The sequence below is a fragment of the Dermochelys coriacea genome, chromosome 3 (genome assembly GCF_009764565.3).
Source record: "Dermochelys coriacea isolate rDerCor1 chromosome 3, rDerCor1.pri.v4, whole genome shotgun sequence".
In the NCBI taxonomy this organism is placed as follows: domain Eukaryota; kingdom Metazoa; phylum Chordata; order Testudines; family Dermochelyidae; genus Dermochelys; species Dermochelys coriacea.
In genome coordinates this window covers 51726527-51739617 of record NC_050070.1, presented here as the reverse complement: position 1 = coordinate 51739617, position 13091 = coordinate 51726527, and the positions used below count along the sequence as shown (strand labels likewise).

General features: G+C 36.2%; 1 protein-coding gene across 1 annotated transcript in view; it reads left to right on the top strand.

Moving 5' to 3' along the window:
* LOC119852955 (protein eyes shut homolog) overlaps positions 1–12086 on the top strand; it is an 89403-nt gene extending 77317 nt beyond the window's left edge. Inside the window, exons 7-8 of the mRNA XM_038395186.2 lie at positions 10636–10835; positions 12083–12086. Coding sequence (XP_038251114.2) covers positions 10636–10835; positions 12083–12086 — 204 coding nt within the window. The remainder of the gene's footprint in view (positions 1–10635; positions 10836–12082) is intronic.
* Positions 12087–13091: the final 1005 nt, after the last annotated feature.

The window sequence follows — 13091 nt, the reverse complement described above, 5'->3', positions numbered from 1 at the left end:
ATTTGTCTAGTAGGGTATCGTGCATCATACAGGGTCAGATCCGAGCTCCCTGCTCTTTTGGGCCAATGGCATAAAGGGATGAAGAACTAATCTAAAAAGGAAGCTGAAGTTTCCCCTAAAATGGGAATTCTTGGGCATGGCTGATGGTAGAAGGGAGTGTAGTGGTATCACTTTGTGCCTCAGTGATCTCTAATTGATGAAGCAACTTCTAGGAGATGACTATAGGTGGCATAATTTAGAACATCTCTTAGGCAGTCATCCCTGAGATTAGGGGAGCAGAAAAATGGCTTTTCTCCACCCCATTCCAGGCCTTGTATTAAGCATAGTTTTGTTGGATCCCAGGATTTGGTCCATTGATTAAAACTAGCGTCATAAGAAAGTATGGAAAATCTGCCCCATTCCAGGCTATTTGACTCCTAATATTGTGCTTCTGCTTAGTGATGTCTGAGTCTCAAAAGAGTTGAAGGTTTAGTTCAAATCAGATAAGCATCCTAAATTCTGGAATTTATTTAAAGTTTTTTGACTTGCGTATACACATAGGAAATAGTCATGAATTTTGATATACAGCCAAAAGTCTTAGATGGCTGAATAACAATTTCTTACATTACACAAAAGATGTATGTTGTACAACCTTGATATTGAAAATGCATGACTATTGGTCTCACACAAGCTGTAAATCTAGGTGGAAAATTACCAGCCAACTTTCCTTAACAGCAAAAAGCTTTAGTGAGTAACCAATTATTTTGCAACTCAACTCAAAGTGCAGCTTTTGACATTATATTGCAAAACTATATGATTATCAGCTGTTTCCAATGCTAATACACAAGACCCCTGGGTAATATTTTACCTCATTTGGTGCCAGTGATTTCCTTCTATTTTGAAGAATGAGAAATTATATGACCTGTAGACAATTGTCTGAAAATCATATTAAAAAGACAACCAGATTCCGTATTGATGTGGATGAAAATACAGAGATTAGGAAGAGATTATATATATATTCTCTCTATATATATAACATCAATATGGAATTTGATTATCTTTTGAATATATATATATATATATATATATATTTAACAGAAAAGTCTGTCAAAGACATGGCTTCATTTGTGCTATTAATGCTGTTTGCAAGCACTGTGCTTATTAGATTTTTTTAAAGTATTAGGCCCTAAATCTGCAAGTCTTTCCATACAGGAAGAGCACAGTGCCTGCACAAAACCCGACTGAAATTTGTGGGGCTCCCTCCAGGCAGATGTAGGAGTCTGCCCACATTGATTAACTTGCAAGACCAGGTCTATATTTCTGTCTTCCTCTAAATTAGCTGCAGTACTTTTTTTTTTCCTTTAAACAAGCCAAAAAAAGTATGGAGGGAGAACCAGCTTCTCTACTCTGAAAAGTCAGTGACAGTGATTCATCCAGAAAATGGTTTAAATAAAGAAAATGTGATCACATATATCTCAATATATCTTTTTCTTAGACTAGGAACACTGAGGAAAATTTTCTAAAAAACAAAAAGGTTTTAAGAATGAAGATAAAATGTTTAGGAGACAATAGATTCAACTAAGATGATCCATGATAATAATTTTATTTATTCCTGGCATATTCCAGGAGACACTCTAGATAGTGTCTGATAGTATGGGATTATAAAATCCTCTGCTAATGCTTGAAGTGCAGTTTGTAAAGAACTACTTGGCTTATCGAATGCTTGTATAAAAAGATTTAGGAACACATTATAAATACACAAGCATAAGAAGACTGTAACTCTACAGATCCAATATGAAATCTAAATATTGTGTTACTTCTAGTGTATTAAATGTATAAGAATTTCAATATTGGACTTGCCTTTATTTAAATGAGAGTAAAACACTAACCTCACTGTTGAAAATGTCCTGTTTTTGAATTTGCTAAATTGAAGCAGTGTTAATAAAAATCGAAAATTTCCTGGGACATTTCATGATAAAACATTTCTTGTTTGGATGAATGGAGAATTTTATGACAAATGTCATATTTTCATATTTCAAGCTAAGACTTTTTGCTGTGATTGGTCACAAGTCATATGGTATTGATTCTGTCTCCTGTTATGTTCATGGCATATACACAAAGAAGTTAGATTTAAAAACAAACAAACATAAAATACATAAAAATTCTGGAAGGTTGTGGTGTAACAATGCTTTATTTCTTAAAATCCAGAACCTTAACACAAGAACTAAAAACAGAGAAAGCAGGCTTCTGCCTAAAATAGAGAGGAACAACTCACCCCACCTCTACATTTTTTAACCGGCTGTTTGTAAATTTGACTGTTGCTTGGCTCAGAGCTCACACTCAGCCCGCTAAAGGACTAGGAAACCCACCTGAGCATTTAATATGTCAGCTTACACTTTCAGTACAGGTTTTAATATACCACATGTCTCTTCTTACCTGAGCCTATGTCATGTAGTCAGGAGAGTGAGCAAATGGCAGAACTGGAATTAATTTGCAAACTGGACACCATTAAATTAGGCTTGAATAAAGACTGGGAGTGGATGAGTCATTACACAAACTAAAAACTATTTCCCCATGCTATTTTTCCTCTACTGCTACTCACACTTTCTTGTCAACCATTTGAAATGGGCCATCCTGATTATCACTACAAATTTTTTTTTCTCCTGCTGATAATAGCCCACTTTAATTGATTACTCACTTTGGAGTTGGTATGACAACCCACATTTTTTCATGTTCTCTGTATATATATATTTTCCTTCTGTATTTTCCACTGCATGCATCTGATGTATAGCCCACGAAAGCTTATGCTCAAATAAATTGGTTAGTCTCTAAGGTGCCACAAGTACTCCTCGTTCTTTTTTCTCAGAGGAAGTGACCTATATTTTATGTGCTTTCTGACTCACTCAGAAAATAACCTAGACATGGCAACAGGAGATCTCTGCTGTAGTGTGAGTAGTAGGGCCACTTATTGGCATTGCTTTCCCCATGTGCTGTGAAATATATGTATTTACATCCACCTTTTTGTTGTTTTAAATTAGATGGTAAGATCTCTGGGACAGGGAGTGCATCTCACTGTTTGACCACATTTAGAACAATGAGGTCTCAGTCCTGATTGAGATTTTGGGTCTACCATAATACAAATAAATGAATAGCTGCTAAGTTTTGTGCCGCTCCATGTATGATGTTCCTCACAGAGGATAGAGTCACTGATTTCCATCTCTCTCTCTCACACACACACACACACACACACACACACACACACACACACACACACACACACACACACACACACACACACACACACACTACTCCAAGCATTTGAATGTGGGGAAACTGGATGTTAGATGGTGTCTGAGAGATCTGCGGGGTGAGCACTATATTATTTAGCAGATGCTCGTGTTTGATGGGTGGACACTAGGGGGTTGAGGAGGTGAATATGCACTATAAGAGGCCCGAGTGCTAGGATGTCTGGGGTGGGTGTGTGGAGACGTGGTGATGCTGTTTGGGGGGCTGTTTATAGAAGTTTCCTTGGTGAGAGCAGCTAGAGACTGTCGCCTACTGGAACTGATAGCTGTCTCTGTTTGCTGCTGCTGTTGCCACCTTGTCTTCCCAGCTGCTCCTTTCCTGTTCAGACTCAGTTGGAGAACAGCTAGAGGGGGGATAGGGAAGCCTGCAGAGCAGGTGACACAGCGACTGTAGTGTCCACATGGAGTCACAGCAAGTTATCCCTGCAGTCCAGATATATGCATGGGTATTCAGCTGGGCTATTACAGGATTGCCAGATGCCCTTGTGTCACACAAGAAGCATGACAACTGGCAGCCATGTAATAATCCAAGATTTTAGGGGGGGAAGTAGTTCTCATTTGGCAACCATTGAAAACACTAGAAAAAGCTGTTCATCTACAAAAAGCATTGGAGGAGTTAACAGGCCACTAGTCTCTCACAGGCAGCTCCTCACTTAATATGGGACCTTCCTTCTCCACTGTATAAGCAGTAAATGAGGTGATCTAAGGGAGGGATGGTGAATCTGTGCAACAGATTTGAGAATTTAAAGGGCATTTGAATGCTTAAAATCTCATAGAAAATGATGACATCTGGGATATCTGAGGAAAGATCAACAGTCAAAGTTCCAATTTGTTTTTGGTTTTGCTCAGAAGTTCATAATGAATGATTTTATCAAATGTAAGGTGTCTAATTTAATGGGATGTTAATTGAGTGGATCAGTCAGCCAATCACTCCAATCAAGTGTCTATACTATATAATATAAGTATGTAAGTGACTTTTTTATGTTGCTCTCTCCCTCCCTCTCTTCAATCCACAATCCAAATTTGACAAGTTGTCTACTGTAGTAATTTTGGGATCCCTTTAGAACGGAGTGACATTGGAAAAATCACTGAATTTTGAGATGGAAATAAATTTCACAACCCATTCAGCAAAATATTTCAGAAATCTCTGCATCCCTAGAAGAAAATAAGATTTTAAGATGTTGAAAGCCACACAAAATTAACGTGTGAAAATGTTTGTGAAAGGTTTTACACAAAACTTTTACGGGTTTCTACCTTCCTCACTAGCTATAAAATCTGACAGGACCAAGTGAAAATTAAAAATAAATTCCCATTTTAGTTGTTTAAAAATAAAATATAAATTGGCATCTGGAACATTCATTTTTAAAACAGTATATTTCTATATTCTCTTAATTTGTATTTTAGATTGATATAAGACAGCTGTGCTACAGAGATTTATTCCAAATGACAAGTGCACTTTAAATTCTCTTGTGAGCTGAAAACTTCATAACTTAGTGGACCAAATAGTTTAAACTAAGTGCCTTTTTTAATCTTAGCAAGGAATCGTGTGCCTTTTGGTCTCTTAATAGCTACTCAGCATTGCATCAGATTATTGCACTTGTGAGAAATTAAACCATGGACAGTATTTTCCAAGGCATTAAAAAGAACATACAATAAGTCCCTTAGTAATGCATCAAGCTGTAGCTGCTTTATGTAACCTTTAAAAAGTGCTATTAAAACATTACATTTTTTGGTTCCTACAAAGTAGTACTGTGAAATGTGATACTTTGGAAAACTAAATTCAGCATACATAAAAAAGGTGTTAATATGAAATAATAATATTTAGCAATTATACAGTGTTTCACATGTTCAGAGCACTGTGTACACACATTAGCCAATTGATTAGTTTCAAAGTATTTATTTATATATCCAATTAAATCAAACTCACCCTCCCTGTCACCTCGTCCCATAAATTGGGTGTCCAAGCCTTGCTACATTTTCTTTTGTAACATTGTAAAACATCACCTCTTCTCTCTCTTCATATGGTTAAACTCTCTTCCAGTTCTCAACCCCACCCATTCTCTTCCTCTCTGACCTCCCGGCATCCACATTGCCACCACCCCAAGTCCATTGAAATTGGGTTACTAAAAGCATTGTCGTTTTCTGTTGCACTGACCATTTCTTTGAATTCCTCCACTGGCTTTCCTTTTTCCATGCCATCAAGTTCAAGCTTCAAGGATCTTCACATTTCTATCCTTCTGTCCGCAAATCGATGATGCCCACATTGACTACCACTTGCCCACCTCTCCCACAAATATCCGCATACTTTCTTCCATTCTCTGAATTGATCTGCAAGTCCATTACCCTCTTCTCCATCAAGTCCCTCCTCAAAATTCACTTTTGCTGAGATGCCTACAAAGAAATCAACCAACAGCCAGTGACTTATTTGGCAGAAACACTGACCAAGTGCTAGATCTTTTCAACAGAAAAGAAACAACTATTTCAAAGAAACAGCACCATAATGTAAGTAGTTTGTAGAACATTACAAAAATGTTTCCGCCTACCACAGTTTTTTAAAAAAAATTTCACTTGTCTTAATGGTCATTTTACAGCATTAAGCCCCTAAATATTTAAGTAATTAAGCTATGAAGCCTTTTATTTCAACTATTTCCTGAAGTGTCATCAGTTTTTTAGTGTATATGTTTATATGGTTCAATAATTTGGACTGGTTTTAGGAACAATTAAACTCAATCCCTATTTATCACATACAGGCAGGATTTAGGACATAATGGCTACAATGTCAAGCACTCAAAATTTAAGAAAAGCCTCAGTAAGATTATTTGTGCAAACTTAATTCCTGCCACTTGTGCATGTACATGATATGGTCTTGAGTTATATAGTCACATGTTATTTTTTCCACTGCATCACTGCTTCATTCAGCGCGCACAATGGATGGTGTTCTGGGAATTAATCAGGGCTGTATAGTGAAGGAGGCTGTTGCCTCTGGCACCCTTTCCTTGTTTGGCATAAAATGAAAAGAATGTTGTGAATGAGACAGGGGATTGCAGGAAGCAAAAGCAGGGTCTCATGTTTAACACAGTTGTTAAACTTAAGGAAATACTCCATATTGAAAATTTCAGCCCAAGCTGTTACAGTTTGTCATCTAAAGAACTGAAAACAAAGTCTTACAATGGAAAGAGATGGGCAACTCTAATTATAGACACCAGAGTAGTTCTGTGCCCCCACTGATTGGGGAGGTCACATCCCTGCTGCAAATGCAAGGACTGGGGCATTGATTTGATTGTAGCTGTGTGTATCAGTTATGTGAAAAGGACCAGAAAAAAGTGAGAAAGGGAGCAGACAGCAGGAGAAGCAGTGTGACTGAAACCCTGGAAGGAAGCCAAGAGACAGTATTTCTTTTGGGCAGAGTGCATTGAGAGGGCAGGCTTCAATTTTTGAAAAGGGAACTGACTCCTATTGTTTGCTTCTACTGTATTCAAGGAAATAGGACTTGTAATAATAAAGAGAAAAGAGCCACTGTTCCTGCAAAGTGCCAGTACATCCAGTCATCTTGCGAATTGTACATTTTCCAGAGGAAAATATTTATTTCAGTTTACTTTGCCAAGTGCATTTGTGTCTGCTGGAACATTTGTAACTTAAATATAGACTTGCATCTTGGTTATTTTTTTCTCATTATTACCCAATGAATCTATTTATTCAAAACTAAGGTGGTGTCACTACTAACAATCAACATATTTCTCTAAAGAGCTGTTCTTGCTGTCATTTACCTTTATAATTACTACTAAAAGAAAAAGTTTTAAAAACTCTTTAAATTGAGCAATCAAGATGTGATCATGCCTCAAGTGAGTAACCACATGACCTCACTGCTGTAACCCATGTCCTTCCTCACCCCAAACGTCCTACCTTTTCTAGTTACATGACAGCTAGAACTAGATTCTAAGCATTTCAATGAGAATTTTGCACCTTGCTTTTGAAAATCCCATCCTATGTCTCTAATTGTTCTGTAAATCAACCAACAGGGTTTTAGATGTAAAGATGTTATAAGCATGGGGTGTGGGTGTGTGTGTATCGGCAACAGTAACTTTTCTCCCTTCCGCTTGCACCCTTTCTGGTCCGCCCATCAAACACAAATGATGAAGGACTCTGAGACATTTCCTGCTAATATTAGGTTAAGGAGAGGAACATAGAAGAGCCATTACCTCTGCTAATACTAGTGCCAGTAGCTCCTCAGAGGCAGCTCAAAGATTTCACCTAACTTTCTCTGTAGTAAACCCCCCAGTTTTCACCACTACCACTGTGCTTGCTGATACTTCTCTCTGATGATCTGACTCATGCATGCAGTGACTCCCCCACTCCAATGTAACTCCAAATTTTTTTACTTTCTTCCCCTTCTCTATCCTTCACACCCTTTTTGTGTGTGCTGGAGGTAGGAAGGCAATCTTCTCTTTAAGAACTGCTGGTTCTTTGTGTTCCTGCTGGACAATGATAGTTCTTCTCTAGCAGCTGAGGATGGAGGGAGCCCCTTCTTTCTGGATTCTTTGAATGTGGAAATAAGGCAGATTCTCTTCTCAAGAGGAGGATGCCTGCATATTATCTGGGACTTTGGCACCAACAATTGTTTCTGCGTAGCTGTTGTGGCCTTTTCCCTCTTGATCCCTACATTATCATTGCTTAGTGTATCCCAAATTCAGTTTTAAATCAGAAAGTGAATGTGGAGTCCCAGTAAAATCCAAATTCAATTTAAAAATTGACTGCTACTTTCATAAAAGAAAAATAAACATAGGCTAAAGAGAACTCTTTAAAGGGATTTGTAAAATGGTATAGCTGGGTGTGGGGCAACCCCTCCCCCACCCAAACCCAACAACAAAATAGATTGTTTCCACATTTAAACAGAGAAAGGTATGTGTGTAGCTGGTTATTACACAGTGAACATATGTTTTTGTAGGGCTAGATGTGCCTAGTTCTAAAGCACCAGTGCAGGAGAGTCCCTTCTCCCACAAATGGTCTGCATTAGCACAACCTATAAGTGATAACAAAAGGTGCAAGGCACCGGAGAACAGTCCCATGTTCCACTGCTGGTAAATATGGACTTTAATGGCAACCGCTCTATGTAGTGTTTAGTCACTCATTTGTCTACAGGCAACAAAACATTGAATCAAGCAGTATGGGTTATGAGTCAATATTTAAAAATGGTATTTCTTCTACATGTAGGCACACAAAATATTGTAAATTTTAGAGATTCTAATCCTGTTCACTTTACTCACACAAGTAGTCTTATTGGTTTCAGCAATGGTGATAAATTCTGCTTACCTTACTTAGACAAGTGGTCCTATTAACTTAATTGTGATTGCTTATGAGACTAAGGCTATGTCTGCATTACAGACCTTACAGCAGCACATCTGTACCATTGCAGCTGCACCACTGTAAGGTCTCCTGTATAGCTGCTCTATGCCAGTGGGAGACAGCTCTCCCACTGGCATAATTCAACCACCCCCAACAAGCAGCGGTAGTTATGTCAGCAGGAGATGTTGCTCAGCTGATATAGAGTTGTCCACATAGGCATAATTGTCTGCCTGCCTATTAAAGGAACTGTCTTGCCTTAATCATGATTGGTAAAGAGTAGCACTTTTCCAATAGCAGAACTTGCTGAACATTTTTGCCATTTGTTTAAGAATTGTTTATATTTATCTGCAGTGCACAAAATATACTCAATATTTTATTTTTAAAAATATAGTATCTGACATGGCAATCTTTCTTCCACAGAACTTTCTTCCATCTGCCCCCAATATTCTTTCTGTCACTCCATAGCCAAGTCCTGGACTCGGGTCTGAACAAGTCTTCCATTGTACTGTACACCTTTATACAGTACACTCTTAGCATACCTAATGAAACAAACAGGTTTTAACATTATTTGAAATTTGGCATGACTATAACTTCATAGTCAGCCTAAGCACTGTACACCTGTTTGAGGCTTGCGTATCCCTAGTTGTATTTATAATTTTGATCTATCGTGGTAAGTTTTTTTATGCTTTCTTTTTTTATTTATTATTTGAGATACAGTTTTTTCTTCATTAATTTTATAGGAATTATGATCAAAGCTACAAAAATAGTGAGAAGCACTAGCAAGATGCAGGGGAAAACAAAGAAAGCAAACAGAGAAACATATTTTTCATTTATCATTGAGATGCTTTAAAAATTGTCTTTCTAAATTCTGTATGCATAATTTTTGGTAGTCTACAAACTATCCCCATCTTCCTATGGGATATATAATTCAATTAGTTTATGTAATGCTTTCTAATACATCATTCTATATATACAAGCTAGCGAGCTGATGGAAAAACATATAGTTTTCATAGAACTCCCTGTGGATATATGCATTTACATTCTGTAAAAGTAATGGCAGTAACTGAGGAAATGTACTAAGTGCCCTTGGTTATCCTTAAGTTGTTCACCCTCTGGAGAAGTTAAAACTAATATGAAAATAAATTCACTTTTAAAAGCCTACTTTTAGATAGACTACTTGGATGGCAGCAACAAAACAAACTATATTGGATGTAGGCATGAATTGGGTTTCTGAGCTCAAGGGCAGAATTCTCTTTTATATTGGCAATTACACTAATTCAACCCTCCTATAATTTTGACAAAATATTAATTTGTCACTGGTTTGCTTGGTATTAATTTGATGGGTTTTACATTAGCTTTGTCAGAAGAATTTGTTATGTGAACTCTAAAAATTCACTGCAGTTTGAATTTGTAAAGGTTTACAATTAATGGCAATTCTGGAAGTTATCACTTATTCTCAGGCAGTGTTTAATAATAGGAATTATAGCATAGATGGTCTGGACAATGTTCAACTGAGGTTTAACACAGAAATATGATATGTGTCTGGGCAAACCCTACCTGATTTCATCTAATCTATCTATCTATCTATCTATCTATCTATCTATCTATCTATCTATCTATCTTATCTTTTATTCTGAAATTTCAGATGCTAAAGTGATGATTACCAATATAAGAACTGAGAGAAAAAGAGAGAAAGCACTACAAAATCTATGGTGCAGCTGCATGTTTTGAGATTTTAATAAAGGAAGCACACATTTCTGGCTGTCTAGAAAACCTATAAAATGAAGCTGTATTCATCCTATATTGATTGATAGAACCATATCTATTTGAATATCTGAGTGTTGAAAACATGGTTACAAGAGCTCTATAAAAATCAAATTGAACAACATCTAATTGTTCTGCCCATGAGCAACTAAACAAAACCCCCTTTCTCGTTTTAATTGCTGTGGATATACATGATGTGCTTTTAAAGTTCCATTATCAATGTATTATCATTTATCTCCTTTAGGAATGCAAGTCTGCTCCATGCATTAATGGAGGTTCTTGTCAAGATTTGGTCAATGCATTTGTGTGCATTTGCATGAGTGGATACACTGGTGAATTTTGTGAAGTAGATATTGACATTTGCAATGAACCTGCACTGAACTCAACCCTTTGTTTCAATGGAGGCATATGTGTTGACGGCCCTGGAAGAACTTTTCATTGCAGGTCAGTAAGTATGTTTACTTATAACTGCAGCAGTTATTGTACATTCATTTGTTAAATTTTGAATTTGTGGAGATTTTACTTCGTGTTATATGAACTATATTGGATTTATTACATTTTAAGGACTATATCAGAATGCAGAAGTTTTAAATTATGGGACTAGTTTTCCTGGTAAGACCATATGTTTAAAACTTTTAGAAATATATTTAACACAAAAAGAAAAAATTATTTCAAAATATTGAAACTGAAAGTAGTGAAATATATTGAAGTTCTAAGAATAAATTTTAGCATAAAATAAACAAATAGATGCTCAAGGGACTGTTGTTCTTAAATTGCTTCCATTTAAAATGATATCTTTACCTAGAAAATAATCCTTAATATGTTTTTATGATTGGTGCATGGAAGATCTTTCATAACATGAACAAACTGCAAACTCGTGTGCTCAAAAATATTTATGAGTATCAGAGCTTGAACTGGGGAAGAGAGGCCTCTTAAATAATTATAGTCTATTTGCTGGTTATAGTTCTCTACAGAAGCTTTCACACAGTTTGTGCTGTTTATCTTACATATTTTAAAATTTCCTCTAGTAAAATTAGTATATATAGTGACTTTTATTTACAGTCTATGGCCCAATTTGACTATTACACAAATTGAAATTTAGAAAAGACTGATAACAATTATTATAAACCTGTGTGGCAATGAAGCACTAAAACCGTACTAAGGCATACATCTAAAGATGTTCAACATTTGGTTTTTGGTTTATGGCCTGAAGCAAAGCTTAATGCCATTAATACTTTTGTTAATAATAACAATAGCCACTTTTGAGGAGATTATTAACCATGCGTAACAATTTATTATCTTTATAATGTACTTACACTTAATTAAACCATAACAAACTATGTTAAAGTAACATTAAGTGTTTGTCTTAAACTCACAAAGGCATTGAAACTCAGAGTTAAGGTTGAAGTTTATTATCTAATTAACCCTGTGATTTCCATATATTTTGGCACATATACAAAGAGAGTGGAAGTTGCATTCAAGTGTTTGAAAGTAAAATTGAACTCAGTATGATTCAGATGACTGGATAGCCTGTAATATGAATTTTGACACAATTGGAAGTAAAGAGAGGTTTCAACCTATATGTTTGTATTTTGGTGTTATTTAAGAGTTTAGTTTAACTTTAAATTAGCTGTTTTGTGTTTACAATCTGTTTTTTTTTGTTCTGTGGTTGTGGGTGTCTTTTTATTTAGGTAAGCAATTTTTATTAGTGTTTGATGAACCTCAAAATGTTCAGAGGTTTGGTTCAGCTATGCCTTCAGAACTCTCATGTGTACAATGGTGGGCTTAGAATCTTGGCAGAATATCCTCTCCTGTGATGTTTCCAGTTAGCTTACCTTTCCATCAGGGCAGAAGTACAATGAGAACAACAGTATTTTGACCCTTCTAAGACAAAGAGTAGGGGAACAGGGTACAACATATAAACAAAATAGTCAAGGTGGTAATTGGTCACATCTTGTGAATACAAGTTTTGATAACATTGTAGTGTTGTTTTAATATACTATATTATGTTTGTTTGCTTTTTATGATAAATAAGGGTCATTTTTTTATTAAACAGTGCTGCAAATTTCAATTTTGTTGCCTTTATCATGGAAACATTGTTAAAGACTCCAAAGCTAAGGATGCATTTATTTGTTTGTTTGTTTATTGTGTAGATAAAGCAAAATTTAAATTCAGCTGTTCAGGATGAAAACAAACATCTGTCCAAACTAAGGTGGCACTACTTACTGCTATTGCACTGATTTAGTATTGCAGAAGGACAGTAGATAGAAAGATTAGTAATTGACGAATCCGAAGGTCTCAGAATGATTCCTTTATAAAATTATAGGAATGGTATGTCATGTGCTATGGATTTTTTTGTCAACCTGGTATAAGTTCACATGGTGGAATCTGTTATGTTGGCTTCATTTTAACTCAGACCTCAGAAGATATGAATTCATGTGAAGCCAGGAGAGAAGGGTGTACTGGAAACTCCTGTGAACCCAAAATACTGAGTACATTACACTTTAGATGGATGACCTCACTAGCCTGGGGATTTGGCGATAGTTAAGACACATTTCTAACGATTGTTTTAGAAAATAAAAATATTTAACTTAGATGCATGTTAAATGTTGCTCTTCTGGTCCCAAGTTTCCCTGAAGCTCAGCAGTCATAGCCCTAGAAGGGATCTAGTGTGAGTTAATGTTCTTTTAAGCATCACTC